This window comes from Euleptes europaea, chromosome 11 (assembly GCF_029931775.1).
Source record: "Euleptes europaea isolate rEulEur1 chromosome 11, rEulEur1.hap1, whole genome shotgun sequence".
NCBI classification, from domain to species: Eukaryota; Metazoa; Chordata; class Lepidosauria; order Squamata; family Sphaerodactylidae; genus Euleptes; species Euleptes europaea.
Window position 1 is genome coordinate 35020161 of NC_079322.1, and position 25609 is coordinate 35045769.

Genomic DNA, 25609 nt, shown 5'->3' on the forward strand with positions numbered 1-25609 from the left:
AAGCTTCATGCTTTAAGTGGCATTGCCACTTTAGTCAAGGTAGACAATACTGCTACTATTTTAAAACAGAACTCAGTCACTGTTAGTGGGGCTCTTCACTGCCTTGACAATGGTGCTACTAAAGGATGCTGTTAATCTTAGAGTAAATTAATATAAAAGACGTTGCTGTTAAATTTTCTCAATCTGTTAATGGCAGTTGAAATTGTATTCGAAGTAGGCTATAGCTCTCCTTCAGATATGTATAATACTTTCCAAACGTATGAATCCCAAAAGTGCTCAGTAAAATCAGTATGAATTTTGTATGCAATGTGTGTGGGATCCAAGCAATCATACAACTTATTCGGAAATGTTGTATAGCAAACTGGTTTTGAAACTGAGGTTTTCAAAACACTCAAGTCATCTATCCCTTTGGGTCTTTAGGCATGGCTAAAATGGCTCTTTGGATCCCAGGCTGTGAGATTTTGCCCCGGCTGGTTTTTGGGTGTAAAAGGGTGGTGTTAGTAGTACTATTATTAATAATAAGATAATAACAATAATAGTTTTAAAATATTTGCTAATAAAATGAATTGGTGATGCCAGTCATCAAAGCTACACAAAAACAAGGTAAGGATTTATATATAATCAGAAGATTTCTGACATATGCAGAAAAATACTTTGTACTAAAAGTGAGGGGGGGGGGAGAGCCTGATGAGGATTGTGCATTTTCCAGGGAGTGTGAAATGTTAAAAACAGTTGAGAGACAAATGATAAAAAGATGGAAATCAACAAAGTCTTGAGCATTACCTGATCAGGAGTTTCACAGGGTGAGACAACTTGGTTGCATCTTACAGAATCAGGTCTTTAATTTAGCATCTCTCAGTAGAAGTAATCATCCGAAGTCTGCCTTTGTTCAGAATTACCCCATTGTGATAAAGACTGTTACAGTGTGTCATCATAAGCAGAGATAAACCTTTCTAAGTCCGTTGAAGTCACTGCTTGCATCTAGCCAACCTTTTTCACTCATGTGTGCACAATTCCCCACCCTGCTTCAGCCTCCATTCCATATGGTTTTGTATATTCAAACCCCATAATTTTTCACCATAGCATTTTTGGTAGCCAGAGGAACACACCTTCCTATTTCACCAGCAAATAAACCTGATTGGATCCAACCAGGAAGGTCCTGCTCTGCTAATGAATGCACTCTTAGTTGCATAAGTAAAGAAGCCACCAAGGGAAAATAGAAAATTTGGTTTATACCCCCCCCCAAATGATATGGCAGATATCATTGCCTTTCTGTTATAAAAAGTGTAGTTCAAATTATGAACATTTTAACATTCTCATACACATCTATAAATATTTACTGATATTTTATGATATTTTATGTTCATCTTCCATTATTATTAGAAAGTAGAAGCCCAGGAAAGAGAAGATGCCCTGGCTGGGATGACTGGTAAACCCATAAAAGGAAAAGTGGGTAAACCCAAGATGAAGAAACTTCACTTAGAAGAGACCATGCCATCTCCTTTTGGTAGGAGAATAGTTCCACAGATTACATCTGCTATGAAGGCTGATGCCAGTAAGAAACTGCTCAAAAAAAAGAAGGTAAGCCAGTCTGTTCTGTTCATGCCTTATTTGCCAGTTAAGCAGTTTAGTTTATTAAGATTATTTTATGGATCCAGGGTGGGCAACCAGCAACCCGCTTGCTGATCATTAGCACTGTGGGCCATTTTGCTCTACATACAGTGCTGAGTCTCTGTACATAAAACGGAGTTGTGTCTCTCAAAGTACAATCCTCATCTTCCCCTTCCCCCCTGCCCTTTTATTTGTCAGCACACCAACAGTTTTGTAGTAGACGCTACAGGTATTTTGGCACTCAGGCCAAAAAGGTGGCATACTTCTGTTTTAGACTTAATGCTTTATTCAGAAGGAGTTCAGATTGCTAGTACAGTTGGATCCACATGCTCAAAGTGAGACTTATCCAAAGGCACAAACTTCTTTAAAAAAAAAACCTGATAGAAATCAGATCCCTTTATCTGGAGATCAAAGTTCTGTGTATTAGGTTTTTTTTTAAATCAGTGTCCAGAATACTTCAGCAGCTAAAATAATGGCAACATAGGATTTGTTTGGGGCAGTGGAAGCCAAATATCTCACAGCCAATAGAGGCGGACATTTCAAAAACTGCATTTTGGATTTTCCTTAGGTCCTTTGTTTTGGGTACATTTTATCTGACTTTGGTAGGAAGGCACAATACTTTTGTGCTTTAACCTGACCTCATTAGTCTTTAACTATAATAATTGTCCAAAGCTGCCCTTTGCCTACAGAACCATATATATTGATAATTAGGGGAAAGGGAAAATATTGTGGTGAAAGTTACGCATATGTTATCCCAGTAATACCTTGCAATATTCTCTGTATATGTAAGTATTACTGTATAATGCAGATGTGTGGTTGAGGCTAAAAGATAGTAGTTGCAGCTTCTTGTGTTTTTAAATGCTACTTTGCTTTCCACTTTGTGTGTGTGTTTTTAGGGCGATCTTGATAATACAGCAATAAAATTGGAATTTGATGATGAGTTGGGTGGCACGCCAGTAGAAGGTGCTGGTGAAGATTTGCTCAATACCTCTGCCCCAGTGACTAAACTGCCCAAGCCTAAAAGAGAGAAAAAAGAGCCTGGTAAGCAAACAGAGTGTGGCTTTGAGTGGTACCCAGCAGAACCCACAGTTATGAGAAGAGGGGAACTAATTTGTGGCAACATGGAACACGTTCTGCATTCACATAACAGCCTGCTCATGTGCCCCACATGAATTCCCCTTCAGACATTATCAGAGAGCACCATCAGCTATATGTGTGAATCACTGCACATTCAACATGCAGCCACGTCTGAAGCATGTTCTAAATTTCATATAGCCTTACTGGGGATTTTTACAAACAAGGCTTGTAAGGCTTTGGATCTACTATAAGAAAACTTTCACGAATAAATGTGCAACTTCTTTAAAAAAGCACTTCCTGGAATCTACTCCTGCCCTGCTGTCATTGCTGCTGATCATATTTAGATTTTAGGCTGCTGCTCTGTATTATAGCAGAGATTGGTTTCTCTGAAAGGATTTGATCAAGTAGGATGTGGTTGGTGTGCTTGGCTCTGTGTACTTAAGGCAAATGGGGTAGCTTGCTGGCTTTTAGAAAGATTGCCATGCTGCCTTGCCTTCACCTCACTGGGCTTGTTGAAAAGGACTTGTGCTACCTGACTGTGATCACTGTGCACAGAATATAAATTTTGGGTTTTTAATTTTCTTTTCTGCTGGGGAGTGTGCATGTGTGTGTATACAATACATACTGTTGTTACTCTGAATTTCTGAATGTCTTGAATTCCAGCTGCAGTATTTGGGGGAAAATGACTACATAGAAGAACAGTTTTGCTTCTGTATCTATTCAAGAGGCAGCATCCACATTTTATGGATGTCTGTGTTAAAATGTCAAAACCACTCCATTTGCCAAATACAAAATGCTTAGACAGAGATGCCAGCTTCAAAGAGCATGCCATACAATAAGCATATTCTGTACAGTGCTGAGAATTTGTTTTCTTCTAGGTACTAGAGTGAGAAGAATGCCATCTTCTGCAAAGTCTAGTGCAAAGAAAGTGAAGAAACGAAACCCATGGTCAGATGATGAATCTAAATCTGAAAGTGACTTAGAGGAAAATGAGCCTGTGATCATTCCAAGAGATTCTTTACTTAGAAGAGCTGCGGGTAATTCTGGATTTTTACAGTTACTGTAATGTTTACAGTTACTTTTAGCTTAAAGCAAAAATGATTTTTACAACACTTAAGGGCACAATTCTCGACAGAGTGAAACAAAATACTCAGTTTAAATGAAGTTACAATCTTTGTTTACTAAGTATTTCTTGTACATCTGAGCCATGGTTTCTTGCTTAATTTTATATACTGGACATTTCAGCTTTTCTCTTTGTTGCCATTTCACAAAGAATGATATGAATGAATGAATCTCTTGCATAAGAAGAAAATAGTAACAAGTATCTAATAAACTGAGTGATACTAGTGATATAGTCTATATAAGACAAAATCTTATGCTGGTATAACGGGAATGCCCCGACTCCTGCAAAGTTCAAATTGGCTTGTGCTAGAGCTGATTGGCAGCCATTTCCTCCATACAGTTTTGCCAGTAGCTAAAGTACTCCTTTGGCTGGATCACCTAGCCAGAATGTCTGGGAGTAGAAGCAAAGTAATGGAGGAGGCATTCAAAAGGTAAAGGTCCCCTGTGCAAGCACCAGGTCATTCCTGACCCATGGGGTGACGTCACATCCCGACATTTACTAGGCAGACTTTGTTTACTGGGTGGTTTGCCAGTACCTTCCCCAGTCATTTTCCCTTTACCCCCAGCAAGCATTGCAGATACCAAATAAATAAGAAAAAACTATTCTTCCCCATCTGGAAGAAAGCGCCAGGAGCTGAAGTGATGACAATGAATTGCAAATTCATGTAAAAACCCTTAATAGGGGTGGTGGCACGATTTCATCCAAGAAAATTGTGTGTGCATTTACCAGGAACTGTTCGCATAAGTTTTCTTAAAACTAGATTGCAGTGAAGTTTGTGTCTTGGTTGCTTGTAGAACATTACTATCTGTTCTGGCTAGCAAGCAAGGAAGCACAATTTTTGCTTTATGAAGAAATGTTTCTTTTTAGCCTTTGCCTCTCCAGGATTGTCATTTTTTTGTACCAAGTATTCACAGTATCAAGCTCAGAACTCTTCAGAATGGTTCTTTTCATAATTTGTATGCACAATGTAAATTTGTCACAGAAGTGTTGATGGTTGTATTTGTTTTCACAGCCGAAAGGCCTAAGTACACCTTTGATTTCTCGGAAGAAGAAGATGCTGACGATGATGAAGATGCCAACAATAATAATGATCTTGATGAACTGAAAATAAAAGCATCTCCCGTCATCAACAACAGAGAAGATGAGTTTGTGCCCTCAGATGGCCTAGAAAAGGACGAGTATGACTTCTCCCCAGTCAAATCAAAACCTTCTCCAGAGTAAGTAGGGTAATTTCAGGATGGCTTTGTTTAGTACAGTGGTTCCCAAACGTTTCAGGCCACTGCCCCCTTGGTCCCACAAACTCAACCCCAGAGCCCCCTAACCTATCCAACAACACAGTTGAAGCCCCCCCCTCTAGTGCCCCCTGCTGCCCCCTTGACACTTATTGTCCCCTTAGGTAATCCCATTGCCCCCCAGGGAGTGGTACTGCCCACTTTGGAAACCATTGGTTTAGTATCTAACTAGCATCATGGAGATAAATTGATAACAGGAGAAAAGAATGTCATGCAATAGAAGAACAGTCATTTGCAGGAAATCAAGAGGAGCATATTTATGGGGGAAAGTACACACACACACACACATTCCCTTTGAATGTTAAGCACTAAGTGACATTGGCATAGTTTGGATGTAATGGTGAACTTTGGCTTGCCACTAAGTGAATGAATATGGGGGAATTTTGTGGGTCAGGCCTTCTGTGTGACCCTCTGTGCGGTAATTTTATTAGTTTTTTTGGTTTTCACAGTCAAGCATAGTTATCTGTAATGGCAGACCCAAAAATGTAACTTGTGCTTTCTGTGCAAATTTGGATTGCAAACATTAGTTTGATCCTAATTTGGAATCCTAATTTGCAGGGAAAGCCTGCACCTGGAAATGCCCCATTTGGGAAGAAAAGGGGTGGGGACAGTTGCAGGGGAAGCACCTGAGCCTGAAAATTTCCTGGGCTTCTTTGTGTAATGGCAAGCAGTCTGTATTAATATATGTGATCAAGGCCTGTGCAGCTTGTGAGACATCAGTTAAATACAGCCCACCATCCACATGTCATGATGTGCCAGGTGTTTGACAACTCTTTGCTGTCCCCCCCCCCCCCCCATGTTCAAACAATTCCTAACTGGAGACCTGCATATGACTTAGTTGGGAGGGTCCCAAATTGTGTAGATCTGTTGTGCAAGTGTTTGTCATGAGTGGAGCTGATACTTCGCTTTTCATTTTTTACATTAGGAAGGTTTCCCAGGACAAGAGTAGTGAAGACTTTGACAGCTTGTTCACCTTTCCTTCTTATTCTCGGAAATCCAATATTGGTATGTAGAAATGTTAAATGTATCAGTGTTTCAGCTCAGTCTACAAGAGTCATGTTGGAATATGTGGTATGCCCACTCTCTGTAAGGGAGCTCAGAAAACCCTGAATGAATCCCTCAGGGGACTGGCCATTGATTGGTAAAAGGGAGTGGCCTTCAGGACCCCAAAAACTGAAATGCAGGAACGCTGCATTGAAGGGACAAGAAAATTTAGAACACCCTCTGAAGAGCCTGTTAGGGAATGGCTTTCTGATGAAATCAGGCTATCCTATCTTATGACCACACAAAACCCAAAAATGTTGAATCAGTTGCAAGGTTCTTACAGTTAGCTTTCCTTAATGGCTGATTTGGGATGGTTTTATCCAATTTTATTTATTTGTACTCGGATTTATTGTAATGGAAGTTGTTCCTATTTTATATGCCAATAAAGGTGTGTGTTGTGTGAAGAGCCTGTTGATTAAAAAGAAGGTCTAGTGCTGTTGCCAAAGAATACCACCTCTGTTTCTGTACAGTGACTGTCCAGGCTTAGGAGTTACTGATGAACAAAATGTGAACCAGCTAGCTGGGCACCAGGGCCACTGCACCAGTTGCGCCGCTCTCCAGCACAGCCTTCATGTGACGTTCTACCCATTCTGGTCACAAGGCACAATTCCCCCTAAATTCAGAGGGTTGAATCCAGCACAAGGACCGTGTGAGGACATCACATGTCACTTTTGGGCCATGCTTCAATTTTATAATGTTGCAAAAGGGAAGGGTTCTTATATTTAGGAGAACTCTTAAAAAGAGAGAGAGAGCGAAAGAGAGACCAACCCTGTTGGCATATGTACAACTTTAAAAATCTTTCCTACTATTCAGATACATCAAAATTTGACAGTGACGAGGACAATTCAACACCGGTCTTCTCATCCTCTTTTACTGAGAAACCGGCAGAGGTGCCTCCAAGTAAAATGGTGATCACTAAAAAAGGCAAGTGTATGAAGTTTCTAGTTATCTTGTTCATTTAAAACATAACTTAGTGCCTATGTCATGATTTCCAGACTTTTTAATACAGTGACCTACTCCTGGGGGTATCTGGTCTTTGATTGGGACTCATGTCTGAGCAAAATCATGTGGACCCTCTAGCCCAGTGCCAGCTGGTTTCCAGGATCTCAGGAAGAGCCTTTCTCAGCCTGGCTACCCCACCTGAGACTGCAAAATATGTGCTCTACTATTGAGCTATTTCAAACATAACCTCCCTCTGATTCTTATCATTCCCTTACATATATCACTAAGAGTGCACAGCCTTTCCCATGAGCACTGCCTTCTGCTTATCTGAAGGCTGCCAGCCAAAGAGTACAAGGGTTGGACAGTAGGAAGTCCCTGCATGTGAAATGTCATTTGGAAGGGGGGGGGTTGGGGGTTGGGAAAGATTTGTCATTATTAGGTTGTGTTGATTGATAGTATTTCTGTTAACTCTTCTATTTGTTGTTGTTATTGTTATTATTAGTAGTAGCTGTAGTATTTATAGCTTTTGATTTAAAAAAACTGTGCTAAAGAGGACTATATACCACCTTACCATCAAAAAGTCCTCTTGATAATTAAAAGAGTGTCCCTTATAATACTTACTAAAATGTAATGAAATGAAGACCTTGTTAGAGTTCCTTCAGTTCTGTTAGGAGATGGTGTGTTGCACAATTTTAGTGTGAAAGTAATACTTGCATAGCTTGGCTGTTTCTCCGGAGTTGTTTTTTTACATATATGAGGTATGATCCTTTCCCACACATCTGCATGTCATTTACATGTTGAGACATCTGTAGTGGTTCAACAGCATAGGGATTTTCACCTTCCCTCATTTTCTTATGACGATTTTGGAAGGTCTCCTTGTGGAGAGGTCTCTGTGTGGCTGTTGTGCCTCTCAAGCCTGGATGGGGAATATGGGAAATGTACACACGCACCAAGGGAGGGAAAAACAGAACTTGCTTGTGCCTTCTGGGGATCCCTGTGTATGGTCGTGTGCCTTCCTAGAGGGAATGATTGTACCCATGCTCATAGTACCATGTTCAAAAGAAAAGAAGTTAAGTTACATAAAATTTGGAAAGATGGAAATTATTTCAAAGTAATACTATTCTTGCAAATGGAACTCCTATAATTCTCAAAGACATTACAATACCCCTACACTTACACCTTCTTCTGGTCTAACCTTATTCTAGTTTACAACGGCTGTCAAATTTTCAATAAATATATTTTGCAAAAGGTATTGTTTCCCACAAATGCATATACGTCGTAAGCTTATCTAAGAACAATGAACCAACATTTTCTCTGCCAATTATCTACTGTAAGCAAGTTTTTGTCAATAATCATGCATCTGTGATCAGATTACATGCAAGATACTTTCTTCACATTGTGAATAATCTAATTACTGCATTTATTATTAAATTAGCGGCAAAAGCACCATCAGATGTACCTCCTAAGCCCAAAAAAACTCCAAAGCGCAAGAAGGTGGAAATAATAAACTCTGATTCAGAATCTGAATTTGGCATTCCAAAGAAGGTTGCAACTCCCAAAGGTAAGAATGTAGGTTATATAATTGGGTTGGCAAAATGCATACAGGTGCTTCCAGTCGTTTTCTTCTCTCACTGTAAAGCAGACTTTTCATTTTAGGAGAAGGGGGAAGTGCTGTTCATTCTTTTTCCATTGCTGCTGTAATGTGTGAATGGAAGACTTACTAACTTACAACCACATGCATCTTAAACCCTGTGGAGTTAGCTAGCAGCATGAAGAGAGGAAGTGTGAAAGTCCTTTGACAATGAGAAGATACTGCACCCAGGTGTCAGATACGGGCTTTATGAAGCCGTAACTGGAGTCATATTTGTGTTAACAATTATGTTAGTATAATAGGTTTTAAACAGGCTTTGAATACTGTTCTGTACTTATAACTGTGAGTAAAGTTAAAATTGGGAGAGCATAAACTCTACTGCATTGTAAAGAGAAAGTACGTCTGTACCAGGGATCCCCAGTGTGGTGCTTGTGGGCGCCATGGCATCCGCCAACGCCTTGTCTGGCCAAGTGTTTTTAGGAAGTGGGTGGCTTTTGTCCAGCAAGACTTCTGATTAGCTATTAAAGATTTGACTGGCCGTGCAGATTTTTTAAAATGTTGTGTTGGTAGCAGCTGCCAACAAGAATCTACCTTGCATTACTGAAGTTAAGCTGTGGCAATCATTTGGTGGCTGGCTCCGCCTCCTGCAGCAACCATTTTGTTGCTGTGCCCACCATACCATGCCAGAATTCCAAATATACCCACAGGCTTAAAAAGGTTGGGGACCCCTGTTCTATGCTGTACAGAAGTGAGACTTGCTGTTAAGCTTAACAGAGGCACTTAATACTGCTTAGTTTTGTTTACATTATGTTTGAATTTGAAAAGTGTCAAATGGCAGTAGTCAGCTTCCTAATGGAGTTGGTTATTTGTAATATTTTTAACAGAGGCACTTAATACTGCTTAGTTTTGTTTACATTATGTTTGAATTTGACAAGCGTCAAATGGCAGTAGTCAGCTTCCTAATGGAGTTGGTTATTATTTGTAATATTTTAAAATAAGGCCTGGGCCTATAAAGATTTATTGGTATAATAATTACACTTTGAAACTCTCTCATATGATATAATCAACCTGTTTCAGGTTAGCATTTACAAACTTTGTACGAACGTTTATTATTTTTTATTATTATTTAGTAGGAAAGGGGAGAGGAGCAAAGAAAAGGAAAGCATCTGGTTCTGAAAATGAAGGTGACTATAATCCTGGGAAGAAAACACCCAAGTCTGCACCAAGCAAGGTAATTTCAAAATCAGTCTGTATTTCCTAGTGTCTGCAACAACCTAATACTCTTGGGCAACCTAATCTACAATACAGTGGCATTCTTGTAGTGCATGTGTGGGTGGATATTAAATTTTTGTCAGTTTAAAGACAGAATGCATGTAGTGGTTTTAAAATCTTTTTTAATCGCTTTGAATGGTACAGAAAAGCTAGAATTGCTTTAAAAAGAATGCTGCTCGTGTTACCCTTTTCCAGTAATAACTTTAACAAAATACTTTTATTTAAAAAGAAACAGAAGAAACTCTCCTTCGACCAGGACTCGGATACAGACATCTTCCCTTCAGATTTTGCCTCTGAAACAGCCTCCAGGCCACGGACGGGGCGAGCTAGAAAAGAAGTGAAATATTTTGCAGAGTCTGAGGATGATGATGAATTTCCTATGTTTTAATTAAGTGCCCACAGAGCACACCAACTCCCAACAAATATCTTACATTGTCCTTTTGTCCCTTTCTGTCGCAGACTTTTTGTACATTTGACTTATTTTATGTGATGATTGTAATTGATGGTTTTTATTATTGTGTGTAGGCATTTTAACATTTGGTTCTTACACCTACAGTTTTATGCTCTTTTTTACTCATTGAAACGTCCTGTATTTGTCTGACCGGCTTGTAGAAATGTTCTAGAAAGCTGTGCAAAAGCACACATTTTAACTGTCCTGGTTGCAAATGGCAAACCTGCTTTTTGAAATGAAGTTTAAACATTAAAAATATAAAACCATCTCTTTCTGTGTGAACGCTTTAGTTAGAGAAACTGTTTTGAACACAGGTTTAAAATAAATATATTTTATTCTTTTGCCAGGAGATTTCATGGAAAAAAAGGTAAACAGTATATGAACATAGAAAGCATTGTTAAACAATCTCAATGTACAAACAGAGCCAGTGAAAGTACATCACAGACTTGCTAGAATATATATATTTATATATATATATATATATATATAAAACCCACTAGTGCTTTTAAATGAAACCTAAGAAACTGACACTTTAAAAAAAAAGTAACCACTCTACCACATTTTTCACTCTGTTTTATGGTGATTAACAAAGTCAATAGAGGCAGATTATCTCCTCTGCTTTTGGATATTCTAGTGACAGGCCCTTGGTGCCAGAGAGGAAGATTTTGGGACTGCACTTAGAACCTCCAGGGTATTTTTTCACTAGTGTCACCAACTCAGAGGTAGTGAGTGCGCCTGGTCATTATTCCATGAACTTTACCTAACAGCTTGTGAACAAGTAAACAACAAATAAAACCTGTAACACTGGAAAGTGTTTCTGCCTTGAAGGCTATAATTGATGTAAAAATTTAGTATTTATTTTTAAATGCAGAGAAGTCAACCAAGTAATAAACCCCTTTGTAAATTTAAAGTGACATTAACAGTGGAACAAATAACATCCAAATAACTGATCTGGCAGTTACACTTATACAGAAGTTCCTTCTGCTAGTGCAGTGAATTTCTTTGTCTCTTTTTACTGGAAAAGAAATACAAACAGACGGCATAAAAACAGTAATGAGTTTTCATCCTAACTAAATTAGAATGTTTCTTTTAGAGCTTATGTCCCGGGACATGTAAGTCAGTCCATCGTCTATGTCTGATGTCTTGAACATTTTGTATACAAGGGGAAAAGGAAAGCACCAAACATCCAGTATAGAAAGTACAGGCCCATATAGTTATATGTACAAAGTTATCAGCAATGGTATGACCATAATTTTAACCTCTGGTTTGAGAGCTCTCTCTTGTCACCTTGCAATCTTGGACGTTCAGAAGAAACAACTGAAACTAAACTAGTTCCTTTTCATGAAACAGCCAATTTAGCATTTCCAAAGTTTGTCTTTTCTAGTTCAACTACAAGGCGTCTGTGTGTGAGTGTGTACATATATATGCTATATGGATTCATATGAAAGTTTCTTGGTCCTTGCTGGATTTTAGTGTTGTGTAGAAGTCCAGAAACTAAAGCAGCAGTAAAAATGTTTTTCTTGCATGTCATCCCTGTACGTAAAGTGTTAGGAATGTATCTGGGAAACGTCTTATTGCACTAGTGGGGATTGACTGACACTGCTGTTATCCACTGAGCTCGGGGAGATGCTAGGACTGTGCGCTGCTGTGGTCCCAGTTGAGCTTGGTGTCAGTGGTTCATGTCCCTCTGAGTTTTCCAACATTTCTTGGATTAGAGGAGGCATTGATCCAGGGATTTCCATTTTCAGTGTAATAACACGTTCAGCACCTTTTTTAAAAAAAAGAACGATAAATGCATTTTTAAGTCAGTCCAATCAGGCTTCCCTGCATAAGAGACAGTCACCCAGACATTCCAGAAAACAGCATTCTCCTCTTATCAGTGGAAGAGGCTAGACAGTCTTCAAAGAGAAACAGAAAGGTTGCTTAGAAGAAGGGTTGGTTTTCTTATGCGGATTTTCTCTACCTTTTAAGGAGAATCAAACAGGCTTACAACCTCCTTCCCTTCCTCTCTCCCCACGACAGACACGGTGAGGCCGAGAGAGCGCTAAGAGAACTGGGACTGGGACAAGGTCACCCAGCTAACTTCATATGTAGGAGTGGGGAAACCAACCTGGTTCACCAGATTAGAGTTTGCCACTCATGTGGAGAAGTTGGGGAATCAATCCGTTCTCCAGATTAGAGTCCACTGCTCCTAACCACTACACCACCAACATAATTATCCCAAGATGGCGGTTCTGGCTTCCATTTGCTCAGAACTGGGGAATGAATGGCTGGTCCTTTTCAGGCCACCATGGAAAAAGTATGTTGTGAGGCACAGTAACAGGGCAGTTCAGTTAGTTTTAAACACACAAAAACTAACAGCCAGGGGAACCTGCATTTTGTAACTCTTGAGCTCCACAGTGAGCTGAAGATCATTTTGCCCCTCCTTCCTTGAGGTTTCTAAGCAGCGACAGGTTGGCAACGCTCCCATCACTGCATGGACAAAAGCTACATATAGACAATTCTCCACAATGCCATCTACAAAGTCTTAAAATGGTCTTCATGAAAAAAGGAATCATGTTATTCTATGAAAATCTCCTAAAGCCATAGTTGTATACCTGTGTGAACTGACTTTCCTATGTGATATTAATGAGTGGAAGATTTGAGCCATAATTATGGAATTTACAATCTCAGGAAGTTCTGTTAATGCTTAAAAGATTATTGGTACTGGGGAAGGCAGACAGATAAGGCACATGCTAGAAGAGCCAACAGCTGCTGCCAAATATTCTATACATTGTCCTACCAACAAAACTTGCAGCTTGACAAAGTAGCATTTGTGTGCTCCACTAAAAAAGAGAAAGCACCCCCTGGCCAGTTTCTCATACTTGGGTGCCATTTGCTAAGCTACTCTGTCAAGCGACTCAGCAAATTCTAAAGCTAATAAAACCGATTAATTTGCCTTTGAAACTTTTCTGACACTTAAAATCTACCTTCGGCTTGAGATACCTTTTTTAATGAGTGTGTTTTAAGTGAAGGTTTTGGTGTGAGGGACAAAAGGTCTTCCGTGACAATCTGAGTCATGCTTCAGCTCACTGATCCCAATAGGCTTAAAGCACACCTGGTGGGTTGTATTTGGATGAACAGCCATGCTGTTGACCTGACTGCATGGCAGACACACTGGATAACGATAGCTCCACTACAGTGCAGAGAGGAGCTTATCATTACTGAATTGCCTATGCAATTTATTGGGGAGACAGTGGTCCCAGTGAGTATAGGGCAGTCGGCCCAGAGATATTGTTTAGCTATGTAATTGTATCATTTTGTTGTTTGAATTTACACACAAATTACGTCTTACTAGCAGCAGCTATGCAAAAATAGCTCATAAAGTGGGTGGCAAAGGCCTACTGGTGATGGAATATTCCAGCCATCACCATATTGAGGAAGGCCTGCTGCCCTTGCAAAACATTTTGCAGTCCTTTGCTATCAAAGGAGGCCATCTATTTTAAGGCTGGGGTGTAACCTAGCAAGCAAGGGAAAAAAACAGATACCAGGTATTCTTTGGATAAAGCAGATTAATAGAAATGAAATGTCAGAAATTCCTGAAATCTCTGTTCTAGCTTTCAACCTTAAAAATTGCTCTTTATTTAAATTTTGTCACATTTTAAAGTGACCCTATGAACTTTGCAATGTGAACAAAAACGAAAGTGACAAGCTGAGTGAGCTGCAGGGTGCCTCTGCACTGACGAGGTCACACAACTGGTGGGGAGGGGCTGTGGCTCAGTGGTAGAGCATCTGCTTGGCATGCAGAAGGTCCCAGGTTCAATCCCCGGCATCTCCAGTTAAAGGGACTAGGCAGGTAGGTGATTGAAAGGCCTGAGACCCCAGAGAGACGCTGCTGGTCTGAGTAGACAAGACTGACCAAGGGTCTGATTCAGTATAAGGCAGCTTCATGTGTTCACAACAGCTACACCAAGGTAAGCTTAGCCACACGCCTCAGTAGCTGAATACTGCACCATGAGGACAAAAGCTAGATTTGGGAAGCATCTCAATGAACAGCATGCCTCCTACTGTGTCTACCAACAGTTGTAAACCTTCCGTTGCTTTAAGGAAGTCTTAGATTCTGGTTTCTGTCTACTAAACGCAACCCCCCCCCCCCAAAGAACCCTGCATGGAGGATGCAGCAGTAGCAGCAGCGTAGCCTACCTTTTGCACTGATGCTACGTAGATCTGTGATTTTCATTAAGATCTTTGGAAACATATGAGGCTTGTTAGGTCTTCTCTTTCGTATGTATATTTTGAGCGCCTCTAATAATGGCTCCTGTAGCTCATCCACTTTTGTTGGTTCTTCAAGGTCCTGACGATCTGGTCCAAAGTATACAAAGTTTACCAACCTTCCTTATTATATATAATATACACAAAAAATAATATACACGGGGCAGTTGAAACATTTGAAAACGCTATACAATTGCATTGCAGTAACAGCTTTATGCTCATCTACAAAATACAACTAAATTCTGCCCTATCTCCCTGTTGGTCATTGTCTCCTCCTTTTTGGTTTCCATGAGCCAATCCGAGCCAGAGGCTTTCTCCAAAAACTTTCAAACACAGACTTTTAAAAAATTTGTAATGTAACAAAACACTACTCAATAGGTTATTGCATCTATTCCCCTTTATTAAGTTTTATCACTGGATACCAGAGAATTAGTATTACCTACATAGGCCAGCAGGTGGCAGTAGCCCACTGAAGTAAAACGTCATTAATACACAAAAAGTATTAAGGACTGGAAAAGCATCACTAAACCCTAAGAGCAGCGAACAAGTTTTGCATAGAGAAATTTGAGGCACACTTGGAAAGTTTTTCTCAGATAAAACATCTTGTATGGATTTTATTAAAAAGATAAGATCAGTGGAAGTTCTGGGTGGGTGAGGGGTCACACAACTCCGAGTATGTATGAAATAATGGATACCACATTATAAATGTTTTAATAGAGTAAGGGAGTATTAGGAATTATTTCAAAGTCCTTAGCATGGTCACGGTCTCAGAAAGCATAATAATAAACACATGGTCGCTCCTCTTATATTTTCAGATTAACGTGTTTTCCATTTTATCAACTGATGCAGGTGGTATAACATTGTCTGAATTTTACAGAGACTAGTTTTGATCCAGATTTATGATCAATGTGTATGTACAAAGTCTGACGCTCTTCAGTGGAAGAAACAGTAAAATTCTTCTAACGAGGGGAATGCCATCCTTAGAAATAAGAATATATGACGCTGTCATACTGAGTCTAAGCCAGTGATGCTGAAGATCTATGAATGGATCTTTAAGCAGCTTCAACAGGGCAGCAGCAGCCATGCGGCACACAGATTCAGACTTGGTCAGAGCAGGAGACAGGCCTGCTTCACCCATTTCTCTCTCCCCATGGTTTCAAAGCTGCCCTCTTCCTCTGCTGTTATTAGCCTCGAAATCAGGGTGGGTGCGTGGGAGGAAATAGTGGCCAGCCTCCAGACCCATTATCAGTTGCTAAATAATTAGGAGGAAACATTTCTTTTAATTGTGATGGAGAATATAATGCATCTTACAGTCCTCATTGTAGAAAAGTATGACTTAAAAATGCGGGGACTGGGGTGCAGGAATAAGTCTGAGAAGTAATGAAAGCTCAGTGTTTCTAGCCTGGGTGGCAGGAGACTCAGAGCTTGGGACATACATAGAATCATAGAGTTGGAAGGAACCACCAGGGTCATCTAGTCCAACCCCCTACACAATAGAGAAAATTCCAAAACTATCCCCCCACACCCCGTGACAAGGTGCCCTTCCTCTCATGATCTGCCTAAGGTCATAGAATCAGCATTGCTGACAGATGGCCATCTAGCCTCTTCTTAAGTGAACTTATTATGCGTATGTATGTGTGTGTGGGGGGGGGGGTTTGGATCCACCCAGTTTTTTCACTCCATCTCACCCAATTCTCATGCAGGTCCATGATTCCCAGGTAGATCCCCTTCCTTCTTTTTTTCACTAGAAGAAAAACTGGCTGAATCCAACCCATCCCATTCCTATTACTTGGCCCAAATAAATTCAACAGAAATATGCCTATGGGAGTAACCTTGTGCATTGGCCAAACAACTGTAGACCCTGAAGACTGTGTACTTGTTTAATCTGGCATCTCTCTTCTGTGTCCATTTCAGCAGGTGACTGAACCAATGCAGACTAGTGATGAAAGTACCTTGTGACCATCAATATTATGCCAATAAAAGTTATCCGATTCTGATTCTAGTAATGAAAGTTAGAGGGAGGGGAATCAAAAGTCCACCTGCCCTCTGAAATTCCCAAGCTCATGCAGTTCACGCACCTCCACAGATTAAGCAGATGGCACTAAGCAGGCCTGTTTCCGTGTCATCCATTTCTAAGGGCAGGAGCTGATTGGCAAACGTGAACACAAGATCAGTCAGAGGACCAAATCCAGCGTTGTGCATCTGCGTTCGGTTCAGTGTAAGGCCGTCTGAAAATGTCATAGTGTCTTGTTCTGGGGTGTATCTTGTGCAAATTCTAAGGATCTGAAAAGAACAGAATTAATTGTGAAGTGTCTGGTTATACCTTGTACACACATGGAACATTTATGGACATAGTCTTGGATCCAGATAGTTTCTTTTTAAAAAAAATTCAGGTTTCAAAACTTCTCCTCACTACAGCCCCCATCCCACACAGTTTTTGTCCATGTAAGTTCCCTGATTCCCAGCACAACCATTCCAGATGTTCAAAGGGGACCCTTCCATTTCTTTTCACCCGTGGAAAAGTTGGGTTCAACCCATAATCTGCCAAAGGTAGATCCAGCGGCTGCATCTTTGTCCTGGCTATGGGAGGGGCCAGAAGAAATACAAAATGGCTGCTATGAGGGCCTGGGTCAATAAACTATTACTGAGATTTTAAAAAATGATCAATTTTCTACAGCTTTTCTTTTAGGATATACTTAAGATGAGGGTACAGTGAAAAACAATGTACAAAGAAAGTGACAGGAGCGCTTGCTCCTGCTGCCTAGACTGCCCTGCATTCAGGAAACGTAAGCTGCCTCTTGTTACTACTTGGGAAGAATGCAGCCTCCTTGGGTTACACATAATATACCAGTGCTTACAAGGAAACATGGCCCATTCCTATGGAAGATCCTTTCTCTAATTTTACCCTTGCTCCAGTCATTGACTGTAATCTGGTTTTATCTCGCAAGACAAACAGGATGCTTTCTTGCTGACTTATTTATGAACAGCAGGAGCAGAGAAAACAAACCCTAGAAACACAGAGGAGCACGCAATATTCATTCACAGTGTCTCAGCTCAGCTACAATTTCAAAACTTCTCGCTGTTCTGTTCTGCACATTGAAACAAACCAACCAACACAACAACCCCCAGGTCCGGAATTATCAATGAGGTGGCACTTCCTGCTCAAGCAGCTGGCTTTGCTTTAAAGCAAATCGAAGGCTTAAACTAATGCAACCCAACGGAGAGAATTATTTTTGAGGGCAACTCAGAAGCCTTCTTTGACGTTCTCCACTGGCTCAGCAGCTGACTGGCATCCAGGCTTCCACTTTTGCTCTCCGCTTTTTCTGGGCTAGATGCAGAGAGGAGTCTTGGGAGGGAGAGAAGGGAAAAAAGAACAGCCAGAGACCCAATAAGTTGTTCTCTTGTATGGCACCTCTTCTCTTTTTTTTTTTTTAAAAAAAGTGATAAAAGATGACTTTGCAAAATATAAAATTTGATAACTGGGTACAAATTATTGATATTTACTCTGTCTGACTGTTACTCAACTGAATTAGAGATACCAAAAGAAATACTTTTTTTCCTTAAGAAGAAGAAGAGTTGGTTTTTATATGCCAACTTTCTCTACCACTTAAGGGAGAATCAAACTGGCTTACAATCACCTTCCCCCCCTCCCACATCGACCCTGTGAGATAGGTGGGACTGAGAGAGTGTGACTAGCCCAAGGTCACCCAGCTGGCTTCATGTGTAGGAGTGTGGAAAGCAACCTGGTTCACCAGATTAGCGTCTGCTGCTCATGTGGAGGAGTGGGGAATCAAACCCGGTTCTCCAGATCAGAGTCCACCACTCCAAACCACCGCTCTTAACCACTACACCATCCTGGCTCTCAGTGTAACATAACTTTTTGTTAGAAGTAGACTGGATCCCACCAATCATTTCCACTGTTGGAAGGGGGGCACAATTTTTCATCAATTTCCCCCTCCCCTGGCAGACCTCCAACTGCCTCCTCACGCTGTTCCTGAAGGTCTCCCATCCTCTAGGAGCAGGATTTCTATGGACAATTTGGGTTGCGGTGGGGGAGGGGGGAGGCGAAGAAGACTTCTGCTGACAGAAATCTCTCTTGTCAGAGATTTTCAACAGGATGAAAGTGATAGTGATGTTTTCTTTTTCCTTTCAATTTGGTAATTATGGAATGTAAAAGCTGCAGTGTGTCTGTAATTTGGGTAAGGAAACTGCTAAATCCATGCTAATATTTCACAAACTCAACAGAAATCAGCGGCTCAAGAGAAGTATGGAGTCAAATCATATGGTCTTTCGGTGCATTTGCATCTTAATTTAGCAATTTGTTCGTTGTGTAGACACTCTGAAAAGTCCACAGAATTCTGAAATCAAGGTGACCATCTGAATGTACAACTCTCTCTTGACTGGGACAATTGACCACAATGCAGAACTATATAAGAGAAACGGCAAAACCAGAGGATGCAAGAAGGACAAGCTGGTTGCTACATTTCTCAGTGCTCCTAACATAAATGTTCTTTTTTTTTTCCAGAGAAAACCACTCAGCTTCTAAATTAAAAGAAGAAAGTAACCTGAATCGAGTCTTTCCCGGCTGTCGCCAGGGTTAGAGGGATTGCAGTTTGTAAGAAAACTTTCTAAGTTTACTGGCTACAGAGGAAGCTGCTTTCTCCGCTTCTGGCCAATATACTGAATTCAATTCAATCCGGTTTCCAGATTTACGTCCAGAATTTGAAAACTGGCTTATCAATAAATCCTTCTTGCACCTGTTGCTTTTGCCTTGTTTTCATTCTGCGTTGTGATCTTTCTTCTGAGTGACAGTCTGCAACCCAGATCACCAAGCATAACTGGGCACTGCATCGCCAATGATGGTGCACATGTTTATAAAATGGAGGACGACGTAAGCAGCTTTGGATTCCCCTTGGGGAGAAAAGCAGGGTACAAATGAAGTAAATAAATGTGCCTGCTTGTACATGCAGAGGTTCACTACTAAATGGCATCTGTCGTTCCCGCCATTTTTTACCCCAAAACCACATTCTACAATGCCACTGTTCAACCAGCATAATTGCTTACGGTTTAAGGTATTACTTTACCATATACTTAGACCGAGGCAACACAGAGCAGCTGCAATTACTTTTAACAGATTCCTGCAGATCTGCAAATGCACAGTTTTCAAAATGGTATCACCTATTTAAACAGAACAAAGCCCCTCTAATTACCTTAAGGAGTTGGTAGAACCTCAAAAGAGGAGAGCTTTTACAGTGGTCCGGTTACAAGTGTCTCCATCAGAAGTTATTAAAGGCAGACATGGTAGAATTCCATATGGTCAACGGTTTTGCCCCTGCTCTGCTGACCAGGTAGAAGACCTGCCCCATGTTCTTTTCCACTGTGCCCTGTACACCACGATACGACCAAGACTGATCCAGTGCATACCACAGATGTTGGTCTCAGAAGAAGAGCGAGTAAGATTCTTGCTGGCTGATGTAAATTTATCTATTACACAAAGAGTGGCCTCTTTTTTCATTATAGCAATTAAACTAAGGAAAAGTTTTAATAGGTCTGATACAGGTAATGCAATGGCTTGATATGGTCCACAATATCCTGGTAAACTATTTTAAAGGGGGGACGTTTTTATTTCAATGTGTAGTAGTAGTAGTTATTGTGATATTGGACTAATACAGCTGTGGGTTGAATTTTATTTTATTCTATTTAATTTTGGGTGTAGTTGGTTTGTTAAGGTCTATGACCACAACCTGAATAAATCTCACTGACTAAATTACTTTTAACAATTACTTTTTACAACAGGAGAACTTTATGAAAGGGGGGGGGAACTGGGCAAATGTAATAATGTAATAATAAAATATTTCTCATTTTAGAAAGTTGTATATCACACAACAAAAAAATTACGGTAGCAGGGCAGTTTTCAAAATAATTTTCAGAACCATTTTAAAGGCAGAGTTGGCATTTGTTGAATTTACTGGGACAGCTCAAGGGAATTTTGGGGGGAAATTGATTTTTCTGCTAGAACTACATGACACAGAAATAAAATAAACTTGGTACCTTGAGGTGCACATGTTGCAGTGATGTTGTGAGTAAAGTCTGCTGAGGAATAAGGCTCAGGTTGCAATCCTATGCACATTTACCTAGGTGTATGCACATTTCCAGGCACCATTGCAGGGGGACTTACTTCCACAGGATTAGGGTGCATATTTGTGCAAATGCTGGAAAACTTCATGCTCTCTCTCAGGCATTAGTGGTAATGTAGTCAGAGGCGGATCTACTTTGAAACTAATGAAGCTTAAGCTTCAGGGCCCTGAATCCCGGAGGGGCCCCCGAAGCAACTTTTTTTTAATGAGTGAATTTCTCAACAAAATCAATGGAGTTTTTCAGTGATAGAATCATAAGCCAATGGGTTGAAGTACACCCATTTCATATGGCCTCAAAATGTCCCTGTAATTGCCAGAAGCTATTCATAGCCTACATTTTGGCAGCTGGATCCTCAAATCCTTTGTTGGTTATGGCTTAATAGTTCTGTAGTTTTATTTCATCACTGCATGGCCCATTTTCAAGGACTCCACCCCACCAACCTGTTCACCACCATTTCGGCCTTGAGGTCCTTGCAAGGGCAGAAAAGCCCTTTGAAACTTGTTGGATGTTGCCCTATTGTTGCTGGTTGCAAAGGGGCCCCCATAACAGTTCAAGCTTCAGGGCCCCAGAAATGTAGGTCCGCCACTGAATGTAGTGATGAGTGATAACTTCCTTGATCACCTGTGGTGAACAGCAGTCATTTCCTGGTAGAGATGGTTTCATACAAAAGAGGGAACTGGGTGTTGTTTCTCTCTCCGTACACCCCTCCCAGTTCCTTGATATGCTACAAATGAGTAACAGGAATGTATGGGAAACGTGCACTAACTGTAACTATTGGGGACATGTTTGCAAAATTGTGATGATATTAAATTATGAAGAATCTTCTTCACTGCTAGCTGAAGAAACAAATGTCTCTCTGAAAATCATTCTGAAAACTATAAGGCCATCTGTCCCACCCATGTAAAACTATTTGTGGTCAAGCAATCTGATGCGCTAAAATGAAAACAACCTCCTTCTCTCTCTCCTTCTCTCTTTTTACACCTTAAAAAGTAATTTTAGCCTCAATACTTTTTTCTTCAAAGGAAGTCACATTCCTGCACACCAAGTTCTTGGTATCAGCTTATGCACACACATGGAAGAAAACTACCACGGGCAGCTGGAAGGTTTGACGATTTCATGGCACTAGCTCCCCCTAGATCCTACTGATTGCCTTCTGATGTTTTAGAGGGGCCATAATTTCAACAGAACATGGACTTCCTACTAGGGTTACTAACCTCCACGTACTAGCTGGAGATCTCCTGCTATTACAACTGATCTCCAGCTGATAGAGATCAGTTCCCCTGGAGAAAATGGCTGCTTTGGCCATTGGACTCTATGGCATTGAAGTCCCTCCCCTCCCCAAACTCCGCCCTCCTCAGGCTCTGCCCCAAAAACCTCCCGCCGGTGGCTAAGAGGGACCTGGCAACCCTACTTCCTACTGAGTTATTCCCATGCAGGAAAAAGCCCCCCTCCTCCCCCCAAAAAAATGTTGAGGAAAAAGGTATGTCTGACCTTAAAAAATAAATGATCATTAACATTGAGCAAACAAATAGCAATGTCACAGAATCAATACACACTCCCACGCAGGCCAAGCAACATGCAAAGGCCTCTTTGTGCCTTTCCTTCTCAAGGTCAAGAACTTGATATGAACCTCAGTTGCTTGAGGCCACTGTCTTTCATCTTGGCTAGTGTGAAGGATAGAGCAACTGAGTGCACAGTGTGGGGGGTGTTGCTCTCATAATGCTTCACTTGTGTTTTGCTGTGTCGGACATAAGGTTAGGAAGAGCCCTTCGTTTAGAAGGAAGTGGCATAGTTGCATCCTAAACAGGTATGTGTGTGAGAGGAGGGGCTGTGGCTCAGTGGTAGAGGATCTGCTTGGCACGCAGAAGGTCCCAGGTTCAATCCCCAGCATCTCCAGTTAAAGGGACTAGGCAAGTAGGTAATGTGAATGACCTCTAACTGAGACCCTGGAGAGCCGCTGCCAGTCTGAGTAGGCAATAATGACTTTGATGGACCAAGGGTCTGATTCAGTATAAGGCAGCTTCATGTGTTCATGTGTATAGAAGAAGAAGAGTTGGTGTTTATATGCCGACTTTTTCTACCATTTAAGGAAGAATCAAACTGGCTTACAATCACCTTCCCTTCCCCTCCTGACAATGGACACCCTGTGAGGTAGGTGGGGCTAAGAGTTTGTGACTAGCCCAAGATCACCCAGCTGGCTTCGTGTGTAAGAGTGGGGAAACAAATCCAGTTCACCAGATTAGTCTCTGCCGCTTATGTGGAGGAGTGGGGAATCAAACCCAGTTCTCCAGATCAGAGTCCACTGCTCCAAACCACTGCTCTTAACCACTACACCATGCTGGCTCCCTCATGCTTGGCAACATGTTTCTCAAGCAGAGGAAATTGTCAAGCAGAGGAAAATATAGGTCAAAATGGGAATCCTTTAGAACCCATATTTGGGACCCTGGCTTTCTGTTGCTTATCCTTTGCCTAGGCCTTACCCACTGCCGTAAGTGGATGGTGGGGAGGGGGGGGCTCTATAACATTTGAAGAAGTGAGCTGTGACTCATGAAATTTTGTTAGTCTTTAAGGTGCTACTGGACTTTTGCTCTTTTCTAGTGCTACAGACAGACTAACATGGCTACCCATCATGGTTCTATATTAGATTTGTAGTGTTTTAACAAGAAATGTGTACAATGCTGAGACAACAGTTTAGCCAAGAAAGAAGATAAGTCAAAAACGATTTCTTCCTCTACTTGACAAAACAATTTCCTCAGCTTGACAAACACATTGCCAAGCATTTGTTCTAGTGTTACAGAAACCTTCAAAATGTCTAGTCCTTCATTTTGGGTTTGTATAGGCCTAATCCTTGGACAAAGGCTCTGTTGTCCAATACTGAGGAGGGAAATGCGCTCTCTCTCTCTCTCTCTCTCTCTCCTCTCTCTCTGTGTGTGTATGTATGTATGTATGTATGTATGTATGTATGTATGTATGTATGTATGTATTACCCCCAAGCGCCCTGACCTGGATGGCCCAGGCTAGCCTGATCTCGTCAGATCTCAGAAGCTAAGCAGGGTCAGCCCTGGTTGGTATTTGGATGGGAGACCACCAAGGAATTACCAGGGTTGCTGTGCAGAGGAAGGCACTGGCAAACCACCTTTGTTAGTCTCTTGCCATGAAAACCCAAAAAAAGGGGTCGCCATAAGTCAGCTGCGACTTGAAGGCACTTTACACACACATTACCCCCAAGAGGCACTCTCCTGCATGAAAAGACCCAGAGAATGTTAATAAATCTATTGATTCTAAGAACGGGGTTGGGATGGGGATGGCTGTGACTAGAGGTACATCCAAAATTGTCCAAACAAAAGCAAAACACACTGTGAAGGGAAGTCTGTTGAATACTGGTCATGGGGGTGCATGCTTATCAAGCATGACCTTGTGTACCAATGATGAGTGCACCCCCACAACAGCGCCCCCATCCCAACACCAATATTCAACAGACATTCCCTTCACAGTTCTAAAATTTCCTTAGGAAACTCCACGGTGTCCTCTATGCGTGAAAAGCAATCTCCCAACATGGTAACATGCATAATCTTGATGACGGTGGGCTACAAGAAGGGAACTGGACAGAAGAAGGTGCCCCGACGCTCCTGCCAGTGTGTGTTGCCATCTTATTAAATATAAAACATGGTCCAGTCCACACAGCAAAGCTAGTCTACCAAAGGATAAAGAGGATGGATCTTAAGCAACCAGAATTACAAATGATTGTGTCTGGCAGCTGACAAGCATTCCTAGGAAATGACAGGCTGAAAATAGAAGGGAGGCATCTTAAGAGCGAAGGGTTGGAGAGAAGTTAAACTATGTAAACTCTTGCTGAACCTTGTTTAAAAACACACACACACACACAAACTATCACCAATATATTAACCCTTTATTAAGTTGCCTACTCAACTACAGTTTTGCTCCCTTCTCATTACTCTATGCTTCAGACCCATGTCATATTTTACAAATAACTGTATGCCTTTCTGAAGCAAGAAATATTTAACTCGATCTTATCATAACAGCGCTAACCATGGCAGGCATGCAATTGGTAATAAATTGCTCTGCCTTGTGAAGGGACCACACACAATAATGAGAACTTGAGAAGACAGCCGGGGGGATGAATGGAAGCTTGTAAGAAAAAGGGACAAGGAGAGGTGAACCTTGGGAACCACGGGGGCAAACCTCCACTCTCCCTCCCCTTCTCTGTTGTCCACCATTACGGCTACCCCTCACCCACACATCAGTGTCGTACAGGAGGGACCCTTCACAACTGCTTCTGACAAAACAAGAAGTAAAAGGTCAGAGGAACTACAATATCTTGGGTTTTGTTTGAACTTATGGGGGCTTCTGAGTTTTCATGACATATGACTTCTGCAAGAAATTTCCCCAATGGAGTCTAGTCCAAGGCCAACATGATGTGTACAGTGGACTACAGAACCACCCAACAAGGGGCTTCTAGGGACAAGGACTATACAGCAAGAGCTCAGACTCCCACAAGCCCAGTTCTGGTCATCCATGAGACAGAAAAATAAAATGCTGCCTTTTCTCCCCTTTGTGTAATCTATCTTGCCCTAAATCTGAAAAAGAATATAATGTGCAATTCTTCTTTCATTCAGCATTAAGGCAAAGGTCCCCTGTACAAGCACCGGGTCATTCCTGACCCATGGGGTGACGTCACATCCCGACGTTTACTAGGCAGACTTTGTTTACGGGTGGTTTGCCAGTGCCTTCCCCAGTCATCTTCCTTTTACCCCCAGCAAGCTGGGTACTCATTTTACCAACCTCGGAAGGATGGA

At 41.3% G+C, this 25609-nt stretch overlaps 2 protein-coding genes across 3 annotated transcripts in view; one reads left to right on the top strand and one right to left on the bottom strand.

Moving 5' to 3' along the window:
- Positions 1 to 10685, top strand: part of TOP2B (DNA topoisomerase II beta) — a 51042-nt gene extending 40357 nt beyond the window's left edge. The window contains exons 28-36 of the mRNA XM_056857880.1: positions 1384 to 1581; positions 2508 to 2652; positions 3567 to 3725; positions 4824 to 5028; positions 6029 to 6108; positions 6961 to 7077; positions 8534 to 8650; positions 9814 to 9911; positions 10182 to 10685. Coding sequence (XP_056713858.1) covers positions 1384 to 1581; positions 2508 to 2652; positions 3567 to 3725; positions 4824 to 5028; positions 6029 to 6108; positions 6961 to 7077; positions 8534 to 8650; positions 9814 to 9911; positions 10182 to 10340 — 1278 coding nt within the window. The 3' untranslated portion in view covers positions 10341 to 10685. The remainder of the gene's footprint in view (positions 1 to 1383; positions 1582 to 2507; positions 2653 to 3566; positions 3726 to 4823; positions 5029 to 6028; positions 6109 to 6960; positions 7078 to 8533; positions 8651 to 9813; positions 9912 to 10181) is intronic.
- A 1209-nt stretch (positions 10686 to 11894) lies between these two features.
- Positions 11895 to 25609, bottom strand: part of RARB (retinoic acid receptor beta) — a 233296-nt gene continuing 219581 nt past the window's right edge. For both annotated transcript variants that reach the window (XM_056857879.1, XM_056857878.1), the window contains exons 6-8: positions 16733 to 16937; positions 14586 to 14744; positions 11895 to 12171 (exon numbers count right to left, since the gene is read on the bottom strand). In XM_056857879.1, coding sequence (XP_056713857.1) covers positions 11975 to 12171; positions 14586 to 14744; positions 16733 to 16937 — 561 coding nt within the window. In that variant the 3' untranslated portion in view covers positions 11895 to 11974. The remainder of the gene's footprint in view (positions 12172 to 14585; positions 14745 to 16732; positions 16938 to 25609) is intronic.